The sequence below is a fragment of the Rutilus rutilus genome (assembly GCF_951802725.1).
Source record: "Rutilus rutilus genome assembly, chromosome: 21".
Lineage (NCBI taxonomy): Eukaryota > Metazoa > Chordata > Actinopteri > Cypriniformes > Leuciscidae > Rutilus > Rutilus rutilus.
In genome coordinates, this window is record NC_140226.1 from 17,053,289 (window position 1) to 17,071,000 (window position 17,712).

The following is a 17,712-nucleotide window of genomic DNA, read 5'->3' on the forward strand; positions in this document are numbered from 1 at the left end:
GTTTTTTTTTACTTTTCATTCATCAAAGAATCCTGTAAAAAAAATATATATATATTAAGCAGCACAACTGTTTTCAACATTGATAATAAGAAATATTAATTTCTGAAGGATCATGTGACACTGAAAACTGGAGTAACTAATAAGGTTTGTAGTTTGCGCAATATGCAAGAACGTCGGCTGTTGAAGTTGTGTGAGGTGGCAAAACTAAGTATTGTATGATCGTGAATTGTATAGAAAAGCATTATTTACTTTAGGGAGGAGGAAAAAAGAAAAATCAGAAGAAAAATGTAAATGTAAGTATGCAAGAGTGTAAGAAAAAAGAATGCAGGAGTGTGAGAGTTGTGAAACTCGTACATTTCTAACACATCACAATTTTATAAAACGAGGCAAAAAAAAAAGACAACTGAAAATGATGTCATAGATTTTATTTCTGTAAAAAACTATCACACTTAAAAATATTTCCATACGCACATAAAAAACAAAATACGAAACAAAGACAAATTTTTTTTGCATTGGCCCCAGGAATTAAAAAAATACTCTTTGGTACTTTAAATGTTTCAGGGGTTTATAAAAACAAATTTGTAACAGATTATTTTCCTTTTCCTTTTTTGGGGGGTCTAGAAAGTTGGTCTTGCACTGTGCCGTGTTTTCTTTAACAATTATATTAAGGTTTATGGAGTGTTCAGTGGTTTAAATGAAAAAATAGAGGTCTGTTGGAGTTTTAGACATGACAGGAAGAGCAAAAGAAACATAATGGAGTTCAAATTCAACCCTAAATAAATAACTAAAATAAAATATTTGATTGGATCTATGCATATTCATAGTTTCTACAGTCAGGGAATATCCTGCCCAGAAACTTCACAGCATTTCTGGGTCTATTATTTGAGTAAAAGGGAACAACAGAAGAAATGCATAGATTGATGCAGTCATTCACTCCTTGTACAAACACACATCATATTGACTAAAATTGACACTGAACATGAAATAAGAAAAGAAAAGAAGTGATCATTCCATCTCGGACACTGCACAGGGTCGTCTGAATTCTTGACCTCGTTCATGTATCCATTTGTTTGATACTGGAGGAAAAGAGAGTAGAAAAAAATTAAACAAGTGAGAATACACACACACACATATATATATACGCACACACGCACGCACGCACATATACATACTCACCCCATTTGTTTCCCACTAATACTGGACAGGCAGCATGTCTTGTGCTGTAATCTCCTTCTCCACTGGCAAAAAGGTTATACCAGAATACTGCTGTACCCTGAAAGGTAAGAGAGAGTGAATATTAAAATGAATTGACTAGTTTACACATGAAGAAAATTATTTATTTTTAGTGGTTTTTCACCTTTTTAGGCCACACTGCTGCGCCTACATCAGGGAAGACTGTAGCGCCCCCTGCTGACACGTCACTCATCTGCAACAGGTAATATAATGTCATGATAATACAACATTTCTATAATGCAGGGGCGGAGCTACGGGTGGGCCTGGACCAGATTGACAGCTCGTCCACCCTGTCAGATCAATTGAACTATATCCTAAAATTATACAAGGCTGCCAACTTTCAAGCATTCGGCGCCACTCGCGCAACTGACACTGTTGGTTGTTGATACAGATATTGCGATTTCTATTAGTGATACAGTGGTTTTGATTTGATCTTTTTCTACGTGATCTCACTCCGCAATCAGAGCAGTCATTCCTCTTCATCTATCAATAGGTTTCACTCTTTGTCACCTGGACACCCCTTTAGGCTCAGCCCTGTTGGTGGATCTGGACTTGGTGATTGGTTTTCAATAAAGCATTGTTGATTTGAATGAGCTTTTAGGTCTTTTGTTGCGAAACCTGACAGTGCTAAAGTCATGGGAGATTACAGTGCGTATTGGCCGTAAATTTTTTGATAAACAAGGAGTGATGCGAATTATTCCAGCCCACCCACACTTTTAGAGTGTGACTTTTTGCATCCGCCACTGCTATTATGTTATATTGCTATATTATATTTTAACAAGCATATTTACAAGCAAACAAGCAAATCAGATATGTGATAAATCATGTCAAAGACCATAAAATGTTGATAGTTATGATTGACATTGATATATGTGTGTCTGCACGTCAAAGTCAATTTACTCACATAAAAGAGCCAAGTTGCAATTCTGTTTCCTGTTCCCAGTTCTTTAAAGGCATCTGGTTCATCTTTCTGTTTATAAGAACACAGTGTAAAAAATTTATATAATAATAACTCAAGACACAAGCTTACCCCACTGTTCAAAAGTCTGTGGTCTGTAAGACTGGTTTAATGTTTTTGAAAAAAGATGCTCACCAAGGCTGCATTTATTTTTATCGAAAATACAGTAATATTGTGCATATAATTGCAATTTAAAATAACTTATCTATTTCAATATTGTTTAAAATGTAATGTATTTTTGCCATATTCCTGTGATGCAAAGCTGAATTTTCAGCAACATTACTCCAGTCTTCAGTGTCACATGATCCTTCAGAAATCATTATTATGCTGATTTGGAGCTCAAGAAACATTTCTTATTATTATCAATGTTGAAAACAGTCGTGCTCCTTAATATTTTTGTAGAAACTGCGATACATATTTTTTCAGGGGTCTTTGATGAATAGAAAGTTCAAAAGAACAACATTTATTTGAATTAGAAAACTTTTACGCCAAACTTTTGAATGGTACTGTATATTAACAACTGAATAATCCTACGCTGATTTATACTGTGTCTTTTTATCTGTGAAAGAAAGACACAGGAACTCACCCTTCCAAAGTCAAAATGAGGTTCGTACTGACCACCAACTCCATAATTTGCAACCTGAGATGAAAAACATTGCGTATGACAACCTTTTTAACAGAGCAATATTACAACAGCTGGATTCTTGTTACACGAATGAGTCGTCTGACTAAAAGCATCTGATTGGCTGGTTGTGTAAAAGTTCCTCTGACCTGCAGCTCTTCTGCTGTGTCCATTTCCAGGCCTGTAACATCCTCGATACGCTGGTTAATCCTTTCAATTGTAGAATGCTCATATCCAGACAGCCAAGCACTACAATGAGGGGAGAAAAAGACTAGAAATGTAAGAAAAGTGAAACAACTATATACAAAAGCAATTAATATTCCATTATACATGATAAACCAACCTCATGCCACACCATGCACATAAATGATTTTCAGACGTTTTCACATCCTGTTTTCAGTGAAAAGATTTCTAAAGTTGAATTTATTTGATTTAGTTATAAATGTGAAAAAGTCTGATTGTGATAAAGACAAACCGGCAGGGGAAGCGATAAATGGTGGAAAGAGAAATGAAAAAGAAAGCGGGGGCAGCAATCAGCAAAATGAGTTCACATTCCTCAGAGAGAATATCAGAGTAAAGGAATTCAGCAAATACTGATCTCATTCAAGGATTATGAGTGAGTGAGTGAGTGTGTGTGTGTGTGTGAAAGAGAGAAACAGAGAGAGAGAGAGAGAGAGGCCCCTCAGTTACTGCAAATCAACATTAATCTTAACCATGATTTCTAACATAATAGTAATTTTCCATTTAAAATCATTGCTAATTGACACCTACATCGTTGATTTAAAAAAAAATATGTATAAACAGCACTGTTCAAAAGTTTGGGTGCTTCATGCTCATTTATAAAGTCTCATGCTCATTTTTTTTATTCATTTTTTTACCAAAAAATACAGTAAAAAACAATACTATTGTGAAATATTACAATTTTGAAATAAATATTTTCTATTTTAATATCTTTTAAAATTGAAGTTATTCCTGTGATGGCAACGCTAAATTTTCAGCAGACATTTCTTCAGTCTTCAGAGTCACATGATCCCTAATAAGCTGATTTGTTTCAGAAACATTTCAAAACTGTAGTGCTGCTCAATATTTATGTAGAAACCACAATACTTTTTTTTTCAGGATTCTTTAATGAATATCACAGATGAATGAATGTTCAAAAGAACCACATTTGAAATAGAAATCATATGTAATAGTATAAATGTCTTCACTGTCACTTTTGATCAATTTAATGTTTATGCAGAATACAAGTATTAATTTCTTTTTTTAAACGTTACTGACCCAAACTTTTGAATGGTAGTGTATATACCATTTATTTTAATATATTTATCTTCTCAACATAATGTTTGAAGTCTTAAACTCACAAACTGACACATTCATAGCTTTTGGTGTGAAAGGAGCCCTCAAGTGTTCCAGTAACTCCACCCAGTCTGCCTGTGCTGGGACGTGCGTTCTCAAACATACACACTCATAATAACTAGGATAAGTTAAACCACTCTGGTGTGGGAGGAAAAATGAGGGAGACGATATAACTATGTATAGCCTATTAAAAAAATTATTTTAGTTCACAGACTCAAACGGCTGCTCATGCAGAGACTCAGACTAAGGCGCAATTCTGTATGTGTGCACAATTGTTCATTTATCGACTCTAAAACATTTCAGATAGTCTTAATATTAAGAGGACTGTAGTAGAAGAAAGACTCTAACATTTGCTGCCTGTGAAAGTGAGTCACCAAAATTTCTATGGCCAAGTGAAGGTTGGATTTTTGAATTTTGCCACACATTATGAATCTCCATTTCACGGGGGTCTCTCTAGAGATGATGATGGTTTTGGATAGGATGTTTTGACCTTTGACTTTTGATCCCTTACCTCTTGGAGACTCTGTACTGGGCAGTGGTGAGTTTTCCCGTAATGGGATCGTGCACAGTGGCTCGCTTTAGCTATTCACCATTACACAAAGCAAAGAGGAGAAAGAAAGAGGAGCAAGAACACACAAAAGCACAAGGACATGGACAGAATAAGTGCAGATAAAAGAGAGGAAAAAAGGGGAGAGAGAGAAAGAGAAGTCACTTTAGTGTCATTTTCTGAACTGAAGCCATGTAAAGAACAGGGACAGAACTGTACACCAGCAGTGATGCAACATTTTTAATAATTTAAAGTTAATTTTTAAGTTGTTAACATAAATCCTTGAGTTACAAAATCCCAAAGTTTCAAATTATAATTTTGAATCACTCTGTCCCTGTGCAAGCCCTCTACACAGAGCACATGACAACTACAGAAAGAAAAAGTAGCATTGCTTACTCTGTCTTTTTACCTTTTTATCCATCACAATGAAAAAAGACGGCAAGGCGGAAAACTCCTCAGCATGAATGCAATGTCTATTTTGCGTTTACAAAGTTACAAGTCACAGCTAGTGCCTGTGAACATGCAATGAAATATTTTAAATTCTAGATTTCAGTATGCTCTAAAATAATGTTTAAAAAAAATAATAATATATACACTCACCAGCCACTTTATTAGGTTCAACTCGCAAGTAAAGAGTAGGACCCCCTTTTGCCTTCAGAACTGCCTTAAAGGAGCCGTATGTAAGATTGTGGCCAAAACTGGTACTGCAATCACTTTCAAATTACTGTAGAGCGGTAGATCCCCTCCCCCTCCCCCCTGACTCGAGGTTGCCAGATAGGCTGCAGGATCCAGCAGGAACGTAGGCTGCTACGTAGCTGTGGTAACTAGAGCGGAGCTGGCAACCCCGATACCGAAACACTACTGACTTCGTGATTGGTAGATAGGTGGAGGTGGCGCTTCAGGCCAAAACACAAGATGACAACATCAACATCAGTTGAGGGCTGCAACTTCACTTTTTAAATGACAATATCCTGGCCGGACTACAGTTGTCAGTGATATAAGTATTTTAAATGAACATGATTTCTTAATGTCTAGTGACATATCAGGGCCATTTTATGATTAATTGAAATACATTTCTTACATACAGCTCTCATACAATTCTTTGTGGCACAGATTCAACAAAGTGCTGAAAAAATTCCTCAGATATTTTGGTCCATATTGACATGATAGCATCAAGCAGTCCCAAAGGTGTTCTATTGGATTGAGATCTTGTGACTGTGGAAGCCATTTGAGTATAGTGAACACATTGTCATGTTCAAGAAACCAGTTTGAGATGATTTGAACTGTGACATTGCACGTTATCCCGCTGGAAGTAGCGTGAAAGTGTACGTGAAAATACCAGCAGTTTCTGAAATACTCAGACCAGACCGTCTGGCACAAACAAACATGCCACGTTCAAAGTCACTTAAATCACCTTTCTTTCCCACTCTTGATGCTCAGTTTGAACTTCAGCATATTGTCTTGACTATGTCTACATGCATTGAGTTGCTGCCATGCGATTGGCTAATTAGATATTTGAGTTAGCGAGCAGTTGAACAGATGTACCTAATAAAGTGGCGGGTGAGTTTTTATTCTATATTTTAGTTATTTAAAAAATATATATAAAAAAAATGTATAGCAATTAATTTAACAATTGTGATTTATGATTTGCAGTGTTTTGCATTGTTTCTGCTAAGGAGTTCTCAGATTCTAGGGATCGTTTAAGGCATGACGGTTCGTCTTTTTGGCTGTGTTCTATCTAGACTCCCACACTTATGGCCTTACCTCTTACTGATCCTGTAGGGGGCGGTCTCGAGCACGCCCGTGATGGGATTGGATATAGTAGCCCTACGGAGCTGAGGAGCCACATATGGATTACACACAGGCTCCTGTAAAGCACTTTCAACCCCTCACTCATAAATACTACATTTATATGATAAAGTTACTCAAACTCATAAACTTATAAAATGAATAGACTACTTCTATATTCTTGATTTCTGTTAGCTTTTAAAAAACTATTCATATCATTATTTCATGCTTCTAAACTTGACTTTTGAGCTTCAAAAAGTCTTTTTTATGATTCAACAGTCACAAAAAATATCTTCAAAAATTGAGAGCTAATATTAGCTAAAAACTAAAAAGGTGTTGTATGCGGTTAAGGTCCACATAAACAAGTCACTGTCTGGAAGATTTATACAAAAAATGTATACATTATTTATCATTTAAAATGTGTAATATATATATTTTTTAAATAAATACATAAAAAAAACATTAAAAGAATAACCACATCACAAGTTCAAACTGCAAACCACAGCATAACTTCACTCCAACTCACTCTGGGTTTTGCCATCTCCTTCACTGTCTCGATCTCACTGTCAGAGATGATGTCATGATAACGGACAATACGTGGGCGGTCCCACTCATCTTCCTGCTTCACTGGAGCCAAAAGCAACAGTGGATTATGGTTGCTATTATAGTAACGGCAAAACAGGCGGCTTTGTCTGCGTGGGGTCTAGTAAAGTAAGCAAAAGAAAGAATATGAGAGAAAATTTAAAACATGTAAAAAGTCAGGGGGGTGGACAATCTTTCTGCTCACCAGTTTTACTCCCTCTCCTCTGCACAGCATTTCATATTTCTGTCTCTCTGGCAGAGGGTCTTTGGACCGTTTCCTCTCAGTGTCACGTTTGTCCAGCACTTTCTTCTCTCTTTTTTTATCTTCCACTTCCTTTTTCTCAGCCTCTGCCGTTCTCTGCTTCTCCAGCTGGAACTCAAAGTACTTTAGGTTCCCATTGGCCCTGTGGTGATCTGGGTCTGAGATTCACACAAAGGCAATTGTAAGTTTGGAGAAATATCATTATCATAGTGTCATCAGTCATAATTTCTTGTGAGTTAATTGTCTCCACCATTGTCCTTCCTTACAAAGCCATACAAGTTGTTCCATTCATTAATTAATTAATTAATTCATTCATTCATTTTATAGAATGGGAGGCTATTTTCTATGTAGGCTACTCAAAATAAACTAAAAAACATATATATACGTACTGAAATTCTGGCTGTTCCCAATAAGCCAATAATTATTTTCATACTAAATAAATCAAAAATAAACATTAAAAAATAAAACTCAATTATTTTAAATGCTACAGTAAGTTTGTGAAAAAACGTATATTCATTTTAAGATTTAATGATTACATTTAACCAGTGTTGTTATTGTTAATTATAACTAAAACAATTACAAATCATTTTCATTAAATTAAATAAATCTTAAATAAAACATAAATATTACATCTTAATCTTAAAAAACTAAAATTGCTAAACGAAAACTGAAATAAAAATTAATTAAAGCTAAACAGAAATATACAAAATTAATAAAATGCACATAACATAATTACTAACACTTAAAGGGTTAGTTCACCCTAAAATTAAAAATAAGTCATTATTTACTCACCCTGGTGTTATTCTAATGCCGTATGCCCTTCTTTCTTTTATGGGCCACAAAAAAAAAAAAAAAAAAAAAAAATGGCGGGAGCAGGAGCTCACGCTCATCCATTTAATGGCAGTGAATAACGACCAGCATCAAGCTTTTAAAAATAAAAAAAGCAAAAGTATCACAGAATGATCTCATGTGATGTGCCGTATATTACAAGTGTACTGTGGGTATATGACAGAGTTTGGTGAAAAAACAAACTGAAATTGAATGTATTATTTAATTAAATTCTTGACCTTGGCTGTTGGTCTTCTCTACACGGCTGCATGAAGTGTGCATTCATGAGACTCTATTAGCGCCACAGTTCACTCTTTCTCACCCAGAAAAAGCACACAAGTTGTAGGAAATCAAGAAAGAAATCAAGATGATTTAATTAAACCTTATCGTATACCCACAGAACACTTGGGATATACGGCACGGGTCGGATGGGATCATTCTGTGATACTTGTGCATACGGCAATTAAGGGCATTCGGCAATAGAACAACACCAGGGTGAGTAAATGATGACTTAATTTTCATTTTAAGGTGAACTATCCCTTTAAAAATATAAAAATAAAAGCTAATTCAAAATCGTAATAAATACTCTTTAATATACAAACAACTCTAAAATAGCACTGCATTTAACCATGTTACTAAATGATTAGTTTGAGATTTCTTTTACCCAGCTTCAGCATCCTCTTGGTGAGCTCGAGGGCTCGCTCTAGTTCACCCTGCTTGTAGATGGCATAACTGAGGTAGTCCAAAACTGTGATCTTGTCTATGGTGGATTCCTCGCCTTCTTCCAGCTGTGTGAGGGCCTGAGCCATCCAGAGCTCTGTGTGATAGTAATCTGCCTCAGAGTATGCAATCTTCCCCAGCTCATAGCAGTCTGCCACCGTCATCCGGCTCTTGTGCACAACACCTGAGGTCACACCAGTAAAGGGACGCACAAAAACAAATGGTCTCTTAATTGGATGTCATATATTCGGTAACTATCATGATACTAATATGATTTCAATGTTGTTTTTTTAAGATATTTATTTTGTTGCTGTTCCAAAGGACAGCCTTCTCACCTGTCAATCAACCATTCGACTACAACAAGGGTTAACTTTCGAAATAACCATCTGCGGTTAAGTAGTCACAGGAGACATTTGAAACACACATCACCTCCAGGTGTAAACAACTATTTCTTTGAAATGGCACAGACATTATCACTCTATCCCACGGGAACATTTTAAAGAATTTCCAAAGAAATATAAAACCAACTTATCACAGACACAGCATGATGCTTCTCAAAGAGTTCACGCAGTCCGTGGTAGTGCAATGTGCTTGATAAATATTTTCAAAGGGTCTGGAATGCATAAACACATAGACATGCACAGTCGCTCACCAGGCAGGTCTCCATTAGAGATGGTTTTGGCAGACAGCTTGTATGTGTCCTGTAATCTAAGCAAAGCTTTGGCTGCTCCTGTCTGGTCCTCGTCTGTTGGGAAAAACTGTCTCTGGACAGTCAGATTAGAGATAAACCCTACAAAAGAGAACAGAGAGGAGAGGCTTGATCTTGAGGAGTACAACAGCTTAAGAAGTTTATAACACATATAGAGACATTTATGCAAATAATGCTATTACTGTATGACAAAAATCATTCATAACAGTACAGTACTGTTCTAAGGGTTTTTTTACAGTAATTCATATTTTAATTCAGCAAGGATGCAATAAATTGAGCAAAAGTGACAGTGAAGATATTTGATGTTATAATAGATTTTTATTTTAAATAAATGCTGCTCTTTTGAACTTTCTATTTCTATTTAAGTATACAGACAAAAAATGATCACGGTTACCACAAAAACATGAAGCAGCATAACTGTTTTCAACATTGATAATAATGAGAAATGTTTCTTTAGCACCAAATTAGAAATTATTATTATCAGTAGGATTTCTGAAGGATCATGTGACACTGAAGACTGGAGTAACGATGCTGAAAATTCAGCTTTGCCATCACAGGAATAAATTATTTTTTAAAGCATATTAAAATAGAAAACCATTATTTTAAATTGTTTTATTTACCGTTATTTTAAATAAATTTTACAATATAATTTTTGATCAAATAAATGCAGCCCCCGGTGAACGTAAGACTTCTTTCAAAAACATTCCAAAAAAAATCATACCAACCCCATACTTTTGAATGGTAGTGTATGTCATATAATACTGTTATTTATGCAAAAAATTCCGTTTATGTGTTTCCGAACCATGTAGAAAGAAGGACTTGATTGGTAAATACAAATCAGTCATTCTTAGCAAATGAATAATAAATCAGATATCAGGTCAAAAACAGCTTCATGTTACGCAACACTTGAGATAGTAAAATACAGAAACTATATAAATATATCTTATGTATAGATAAATAATTACTATGTCAGACTTTGACTGTCACTAACCATTGGTGGTGTCTTTCAGCACCAGGCTCTCCAGGTCGGCCCACTCACTGTTGAGTCTTTTCATCAGTTTGAATGCATTGACCGGGTGCCCCAGGAATCCCTCTGGGTCCTCCGTGGCTGTGTTCGTCAGTGAGTCCAGTTTGTCTGCCCACCTGATGCAGGTAAAGAAACAAAATATTCACAAGCTATCAATGAGCTGTCAAATGACTACAAAAAAGAAACACATTTTTATGAAATGATCTGTGAAGTAAAGGACAATCACATCTACCCATGCAGACGTGTGTGTGTCCAGGTAAACCCCACATTATGGGGACAAAATATCCCCACAAAGATGGCAATATCTGAAATCTTTGTCCTTCAAGGGACATTTTTTGGTTCCGCATGAGGAAAACATGAACTCCGCCATTGCCGGTCCCAAGCCCGGATGAAAAAGGAGGAGGGTTGGGCGTGGGGTTAGCAACCCCACCCCGGAAAAACTCTAACTGCTACAGAAACGCCAAATAGAGAAACAGAGACTAATTTCCTGGAAGCGGGAAGATCTCCGACAATCCGGGGATGCTTGACGCTAGGTGGTGAAAGCCGAAAGGAAGCCACCGAGCCGATTCTTCTTTCGACCAGAAGAACCCACATCGGCACATGGAATGTCAGGACCATGTACGAGACAGGTAAAACAAAGCAGGTAGCTGCCGAAATGAAGAACAACGGTTTGATCTTACTGGGCATCAGTGAAACCAGATGGACGCAAGCTGGACAAAGGAGACTTATGACAGGAGAGCTATTGCTGTACTCCGGACATGAAGAGAGTGACGCACCTCACACGAAAGGCGTAGGCTTTATGCTATCCAGGCAAGCACAGAGGGCACTGATAGGATGGGAGGCGCATGGCCCCAGAATCATCACAGCATCGTTCAGAACCAAACAGAAGAAGGTCAACCTCAATGTCATCCAGTGTTACGCTCCAACCAACGACTCCGATGAAAAAGACAAGGACGAGTTTTATCACAGACTGCAGAAAGTCGTGGAAACATTCCGAGCCAGAGACATCGTCATTCTTTTGGGAGATTTCAACGCCAAGGTTGGACCTAACAACACAGGATATGAACAGGTTATGGGGATACACGGGCTGGGGGTGATGAACGAAAATGGAGAAAGATTTGCTGAGCTGTGTGCGCTCAACAACCTGGTCATCGGAGGTAGCGTCTTTCCTCATAAGCGGATCCACAAAAGCACCTGGGTATCACCGGACGGTATGACAGAGAACCAGATTGACCACATCTGCATTAGCAAGAAGTTCAGAAGATCCCTTCAGGACGTTAGAGTTAGAAGAGGAGCAGATGTGGGGTCCGACCATCACCTAGTAGTAGCCAGCATGCAGCTGAAGTTAAAAAGGAACTGGATGGAAACAACACCGTCTAGAGTGAAGTATGATGTCAGCCGCCTAAAGATTACCAGCGTCAGGGACGAGTTTGAACTTCAGTTAAAGAATAAGTTTAAGGTGCTACTTGAGCTGCACGAGGGAGTGGAAAGGAGCAGTGTACAGGCCAACTGGCAAATTATAAAAGAGGCACTGAGAACAGCCTGTCAAGAAGTGGTCGGAACACAAACACATCATCACAAAGAGTGGATCACAGCCGAGACCTTGGGCAAGATAGAAGAGAGAAAACAGAAAAAGGTGGCAATAAACAACAGCAGGACTAGGACAGCAAAGACCAAGGCCCAAGTTGAGTACGCAGAAGCCCACAGAGCAGTTAAGAAAAGCATTAGGAAGGACAAGAAAGATTACATAAATGGACTGGCAGCTGAAGCGGAGCAGGCAGCATACAGTGGCAACATGAAACAGCTGTACGATACGACAAAGAAACTGTCTGGGAAATATAGCAAGCCAGAACGACCCGTCAAGGGTAAGGATGGAAAGGCCATCACAGGACTAACGCAACAGATGGATAGATGGTCTGAATATTTTGAAGAGCTTCTGAACAGACCAGCGCCACCAAACCCACCAAACATCAACCCAGCGGACGAAGATCTCCCCATCAACTATGACAAGCCAACCAGAGAAGAGATCAGGAAGGCCATCACCTTGCTGAAGAACGGGAAGGCAGCTGGACCTGATGGTATACCTGCAGAGGCCCTGAAAGCAGACCTGAACTCGTCAGTGGAGATGCTGTACCCACTCTTTGAGAAGATCTGGGAGAACGAAGAGATACCGACTGACTGGAAGGAGGGTTATCTAATCAAGCTTCCAAAGAAAGGCGACCTCAGCAATTGTAACAACTACAGAGGAATCACACTCCTGTCAGTGCCAGGCAAGGTCTTCAATCGGATCCTTTTAGAGCGAATGAAAGACTCTGTCGATCCACAACTACGAGATGAGCAAGCTGGTTTCCGGCAGAACCGATCATGTACAGACCAGATCGTAACCCTGCGCATCATAGTAGAGCAGTCCTTGGAGTGGAAATCACCACTGTATATCAACTTCGTCGACTACGAGAAGGCTTTTGATAGTGTGGATCGAGAGGTCCTATGGAAGCTCCTCCGATACTACGGCATCCCATCCAAGTTGGTAAACTTGATAAAGAGCTCATATGAAGGCATGACCTGTCAAGTGATCCACGCAGGACAGCTCACCAACAGCTTCCGGGTGAACACTGGAGTCCGACAAGGATGCTTGTTATCCCCGTTCCTTTTCCTCATCGCCATCGACTGGATCATGAAGACTTCTACCAGCGAACGCAGAAATGGGATTCAGTGGACCTTATGGAATCAACTCGATGACTTAGACTTCGCCGACGACCTCGCACTTCTTTCTCACAGCCAGCAACAGATGCAAGAGAAGACCAATGTGTTGGCAGCTGCATCAGCACAAGTTGGACTCATTATCCACAAAGAGAAGACCAAGATCTTTAAAACCAACTCCAGCAACATCAACCCAATCACACTGAGCGGAAGTCCTCTGGAGGAAGTGCAGTCATTCACCTACCTGGGCAGCATCATCGACCAGCATGGAGGAACTGAAGCAGATGTCAAGGCAAGGATTGGTAAAACAAGAGGCGCTTTCATCCAGCTCAAGAACATCTGGGCTTCCAGAGAGCTGACCTTGACCACCAAGATCCGACTGTTCAACTCCAACGTGAAATCAGTACTGCTGTATGGCGCTGAAACCTGGAGGACAACCAAAGCCACCAACAGTAAAACCCAAACCTTCATCAACACCTGTCTCAGAAGGATTCTCCACATTCGTTGGCCTGAAACTATCAGTAACACCAATCTATGGGAAAGGACATGCCAACTCCCAGTGGAGGTAGAAATCTGGAGGAGAAGATGGGGTTGGATAGGGCACACCCTTCGCAAACCGCCAACAAACATCACCAGGCAGGCTCTCAGGTGGAATCCTCAAGGCAAGCGGAAGCGAGGCCGCCCAAGAAACACATGGCGACGCGAACTCGACGCAGACATCACAAGGATGGGCTTCAACTGGAGTCAACTAGAAAAAATGGCCCAGGACAGAAATCTCTGGAGGTCTACTTTTGGCGGCCCATACCCCGGGAGGGGTGGAGGGCATAAGTAAGTAAGTAAGTAAGTATGAGGAAAACAGCTTATAACTCATACTAAGTGATGTTTTTTGAAAATGGAAAAATGCAGAAAGCTTTCTGTGATGGGTAGGTTTAGGGGTAGGGTTAGTCTAAGGTGATAGAATATATAGTTTGTACAGTATAAACATCATTGATTATGTCTATGGATAGTCCCCATATAACACAACATGTGTGTGTGTGTGTGTGTGTGTGTGTGTGTGTGTGTGTGTGTGTGTGTGTGTGTGTGTGTGTGTGTTTACTCACTCTTTGACCTGCTCTAGTCTGTTCTCCTCTTGTCTAATGTATTCTTTTAGTGATTTTACCAGGTCCTTCTCTGTGTACAGTAGGTCTGTCATCTGGCCTACAAATCAAAAAGTAAAATGTCAAATCTGAAACGGAAGACTAAACATTACACAAAGCTTCAATGACAATTTTGTTAAACATAGTCACATTGTTTACTGAAATTGCCATGTATAGATAACAGCATCAAACTAAAATGTACATGGGTTGGAATTACTTGGGTATATCAAAAGCGATTTTTGAAATGGTCTCTCCCAAAAGCCACTATGCATTAAGGGAGTCCAGCGCAGTTGTGTAAAAGTACTATTTTTTATTTATTTAATTTTTTGCTATTGGAGTATATCCATTTTGTTCATTGATTGGCATACAAATTCTTCTTATGAAATCCCCTCAGATTCAAACGAAAAACGAATAGATAGATAGATAGATAGATAGATAGATGCTTCCTGCATGTTTCATATGTTTGGCAAGATGTATAGCCTAATCAGAAATGGATACAAGGCAGAACAACACAATGGAAGATCATCTTACCTATAGAAGTGAAGAAATCATTGTGGGCGTACAGGGAACGGAAGAGGAAACTCAACAGGAACCAAGACAATGCCATCCTGAGAGAAACAGACAGTGTCAATGTGATACATCTAACAATGCATTGCACATCATTGCACATCTTCCTGCCAATATCGGAAGAATTTATTATTTCTGTCTTTTGAGGTGTTCACACAAACAGATAAAATGCTTAAAATGCAAAAAAATACATTGGAAAATCGGGTTATGGTTGCCATAACCCCCAGTGCACTCCCATTTGGATACATGGAATATAGATGGCTGCATTTGGTCACTGCTGGCTCAGAATTTTGGCACAAATGTGGCATCCAGAGAGCAAACAAAGAGCATACCGCTGGGCCTATGGGAAGATCCCTTTTATGTGTTTAAGCCAGTGTCAGCGTGTATAAACAAGATGTCACGTTTGTTTGTTGAAAAGAACAAATACAGCAACCAGGGGTAAGCCTTAGAGCAAAGAGAACGCCTCATTGGACAAATGCCCTGACAAACTCCACACAATGAGATCCACTCAAGTGTAACACATTATCATAAGCACTATTTGCTTTATTAGTAAAAACTATTGCATCATAGCCTGTTAACTATAGGGAAACTTGGTGCACTTTTTTAATGCCTTTTCCCCATCACATATTTTAATAATCATCATAAATAAAAACAAAGTATCATTCTAAAGCTTAAACACTAAGGGGGGTAAGTTAGAAGGTTAAATGTAAATCGGAATTTAATTTGTTGCAAATGTGTCATGGTATGCAAAAGGCATCTGACACATTTGCAAAAAAAAAAAGGCCCTCAAGGCACCAATCTAACGGGACCTGGTCCGCTGTGTTTGCTCATGTGCTCTGCAGGAACTTCTAAACCACCACGTGAACAACAGAAGGCTTCTTGGCTAATGTTGACACATCATGTATAACATAATAAGTATTAGCAATTAATTGGAGTAATTGTCATAATCATAATCAGTTATAATAATTTCAAACTGAGTAGACACTCTCATTAGGTAGGCTACCATCCTTTTTTAGACACCCTGTCATTGTTTTGTTGTTGTTGTTTTCATATTTGTCTTGTATATGCGAAAAGAAATTATTACTTAGAGTACATATTAGATTGTCAAAAGTTCAAAAGGTCCTGCATAATTACAGGAAAGACCATATAGTGGTGTTCGTGAGCTCGTGAGGGTCCAGCATGGAAGCCAAACGCAGTTCATTCGGTGCAGACTGCACTGCCACGTCTTCGCCCCGCCCCCTCGAGAGCAAGAGAAGCGACTGCAAACTCTTCAAAAGGTTCACAGATAACAGATGCCAAATAAAAAGTTTAAAAAAAATCTGCGCAATAGGACGGGTGGGACTTTTTTTTCTTTCTTTTTTTTTAAACACGGAATACTGCAGCAGTGTTCCAGTCAACGAGACGCACGCTGCGACATTACGCGTGCTTGACGCAGAGAAACAATAACGTTGTTGTTACAGTGTTGCAGAATATTTAACGTGCTTTTGACTTGTCCACATTGATATCCGCTTTAGAAAAAAAAAACATATTTCTCGTAATAGCGAAAATAAAAACGTATATCTAGGGAGACTTTGTCATATTTCAAATTAGATCCGAAGACTGACTTTAAGTCGTGCTTAATGAGCTTGAAACGTATTTCTCCTAAGTATTCAATCAATGCACATTTAGATAGTTTATTATTGTGACTATATTATTGCGTACATTGAAGATTGAGTGCAAGATAACCTCGTGCACGTCGCGGTCGGCACTTTTTCTCAGCCTGAATAAATTCCTGCCCGATACTTTTTTTACGCATCAGGAGTTTATAATATCAAAAAGTTTTCCATGTAGGTAGCCTATAATGCATCATATTAGCTACATGTGCTCTGTCGATTTAAAAAGTCATTGCAACAACAAATAATTTGATTTTAAAAAAACTAAATAAAACAATTCAAACTTGGAAAGCAAATAACCTCGTACCTTTCAGGCTGTCGCACGCGCAGAGAAACAGTTAATCGATCCAGATGTTGCTCTAGTGGTGCTGATGAGGAGCTCAGAGTGGATGGAGGACTCTTCTGTGTTTACGATGCTTCTGGTGTGCAGCTGGGCTTTATCTGAGAGGCTACACCACTCTTCTCCTCGACATCTGGCGGAGGGGATTCCGCTGAGCTACGTGCAGAGTCTCACACACTCCCAAACTCATGGAACCAGGTGGAATTTCGAACCGCGCATGCGCACAATGCAATTCCTATATCTCATGTTACTTTCTTCTTCATTGGAATGTTGGCGTATTTTACATGTTACTAGATACATGATTTGATACATATACAGTTTATACTGACACAGTGGCTAATAACAGCAAATTATTTTGTTTCTTTAAATTGTTGAACCCACGAGCACGGGTAATATACTTGTGATTATTATTTCAATGCCATTAGGTGTCAGTCAAGGCACACTTCAAGTATGGATTACTTTTTATAGGCTATTGCCCTTTTTATTTTATGGCTGTGGTCCTTAATGAATATGCACTGAATTTATTTTTTTCTGTGCAAAAAGAAGTGGAAGTTTCTATCTCCTTCCTCTCTCCACTCTTGTCTTTCTCTGTTGCGTCCTCTCTTTTTGATTTATAATAACCTTATGAGACATTCTGGGTTAAGACTTTGCTTTCCAAATTAACACTTGGCTATAAACGAGGCGA

General features: G+C 38.6%; 1 protein-coding gene across 2 annotated transcripts; it reads right to left on the minus strand.

The window, feature by feature from the left end:
• Positions 1-411: 411 nt before the first annotated feature.
• On the minus strand, positions 412-17,215 carry p4ha1b (prolyl 4-hydroxylase, alpha polypeptide I b). Of its 2 annotated transcripts, XM_084393217.1 has the most exons (15): positions 16,995-17,215; positions 15,000-15,076; positions 14,433-14,529; positions 10,597-10,748; positions 9,549-9,686; positions 8,841-9,080; positions 7,292-7,506; positions 7,031-7,207; positions 6,481-6,551; positions 2,963-3,062; positions 2,778-2,831; positions 2,138-2,203; positions 1,358-1,426; positions 1,177-1,273; positions 412-1,076 (listed from the first exon to the last, which is right to left on the minus strand). In XM_084393217.1, exons 2-15 carry the CDS (start codon positions 15,073-15,075, stop codon positions 1,006-1,008), a joined length of 1,623 nt encoding a protein of 540 aa, XP_084249343.1. In that variant the 5' UTR covers position 15,076; positions 16,995-17,215; the 3' UTR covers positions 412-1,005. The 2 variants fall into 2 exon arrangements, with proteins under 2 accessions (XP_084249343.1, XP_084249342.1); XM_084393216.1 differs by lacking the exon at positions 16,995-17,215 and having other exon boundaries at positions 15,000-15,240.
• Positions 17,216-17,712: the final 497 nt, after the last annotated feature.

What these genes read in the sequence shown, in the direction of transcription:
- p4ha1b (XM_084393216.1), bottom strand. Translation starts at nt 15,138, where the DNA reads ATGTGCAATGATGTGCAATGCATTGTTAGATGTATCACATTGACACTG. An exon ending in CTCATTTTGACTTTGGAAGG is followed by an intron (nt 2,204 to 2,777) that starts GTGAGTTCCTGT and finishes TCTTATAAACAG; the next exon opens with AAAGATGAACCAGATGCCTT. An exon ending in ATTAGTGGGAAACAAATGGG is followed by an intron (nt 1,077 to 1,176) that starts GTGAGTATGTAT and finishes CTTTTCCTCCAG; the next exon opens with TATCAAACAAATGGATACAT.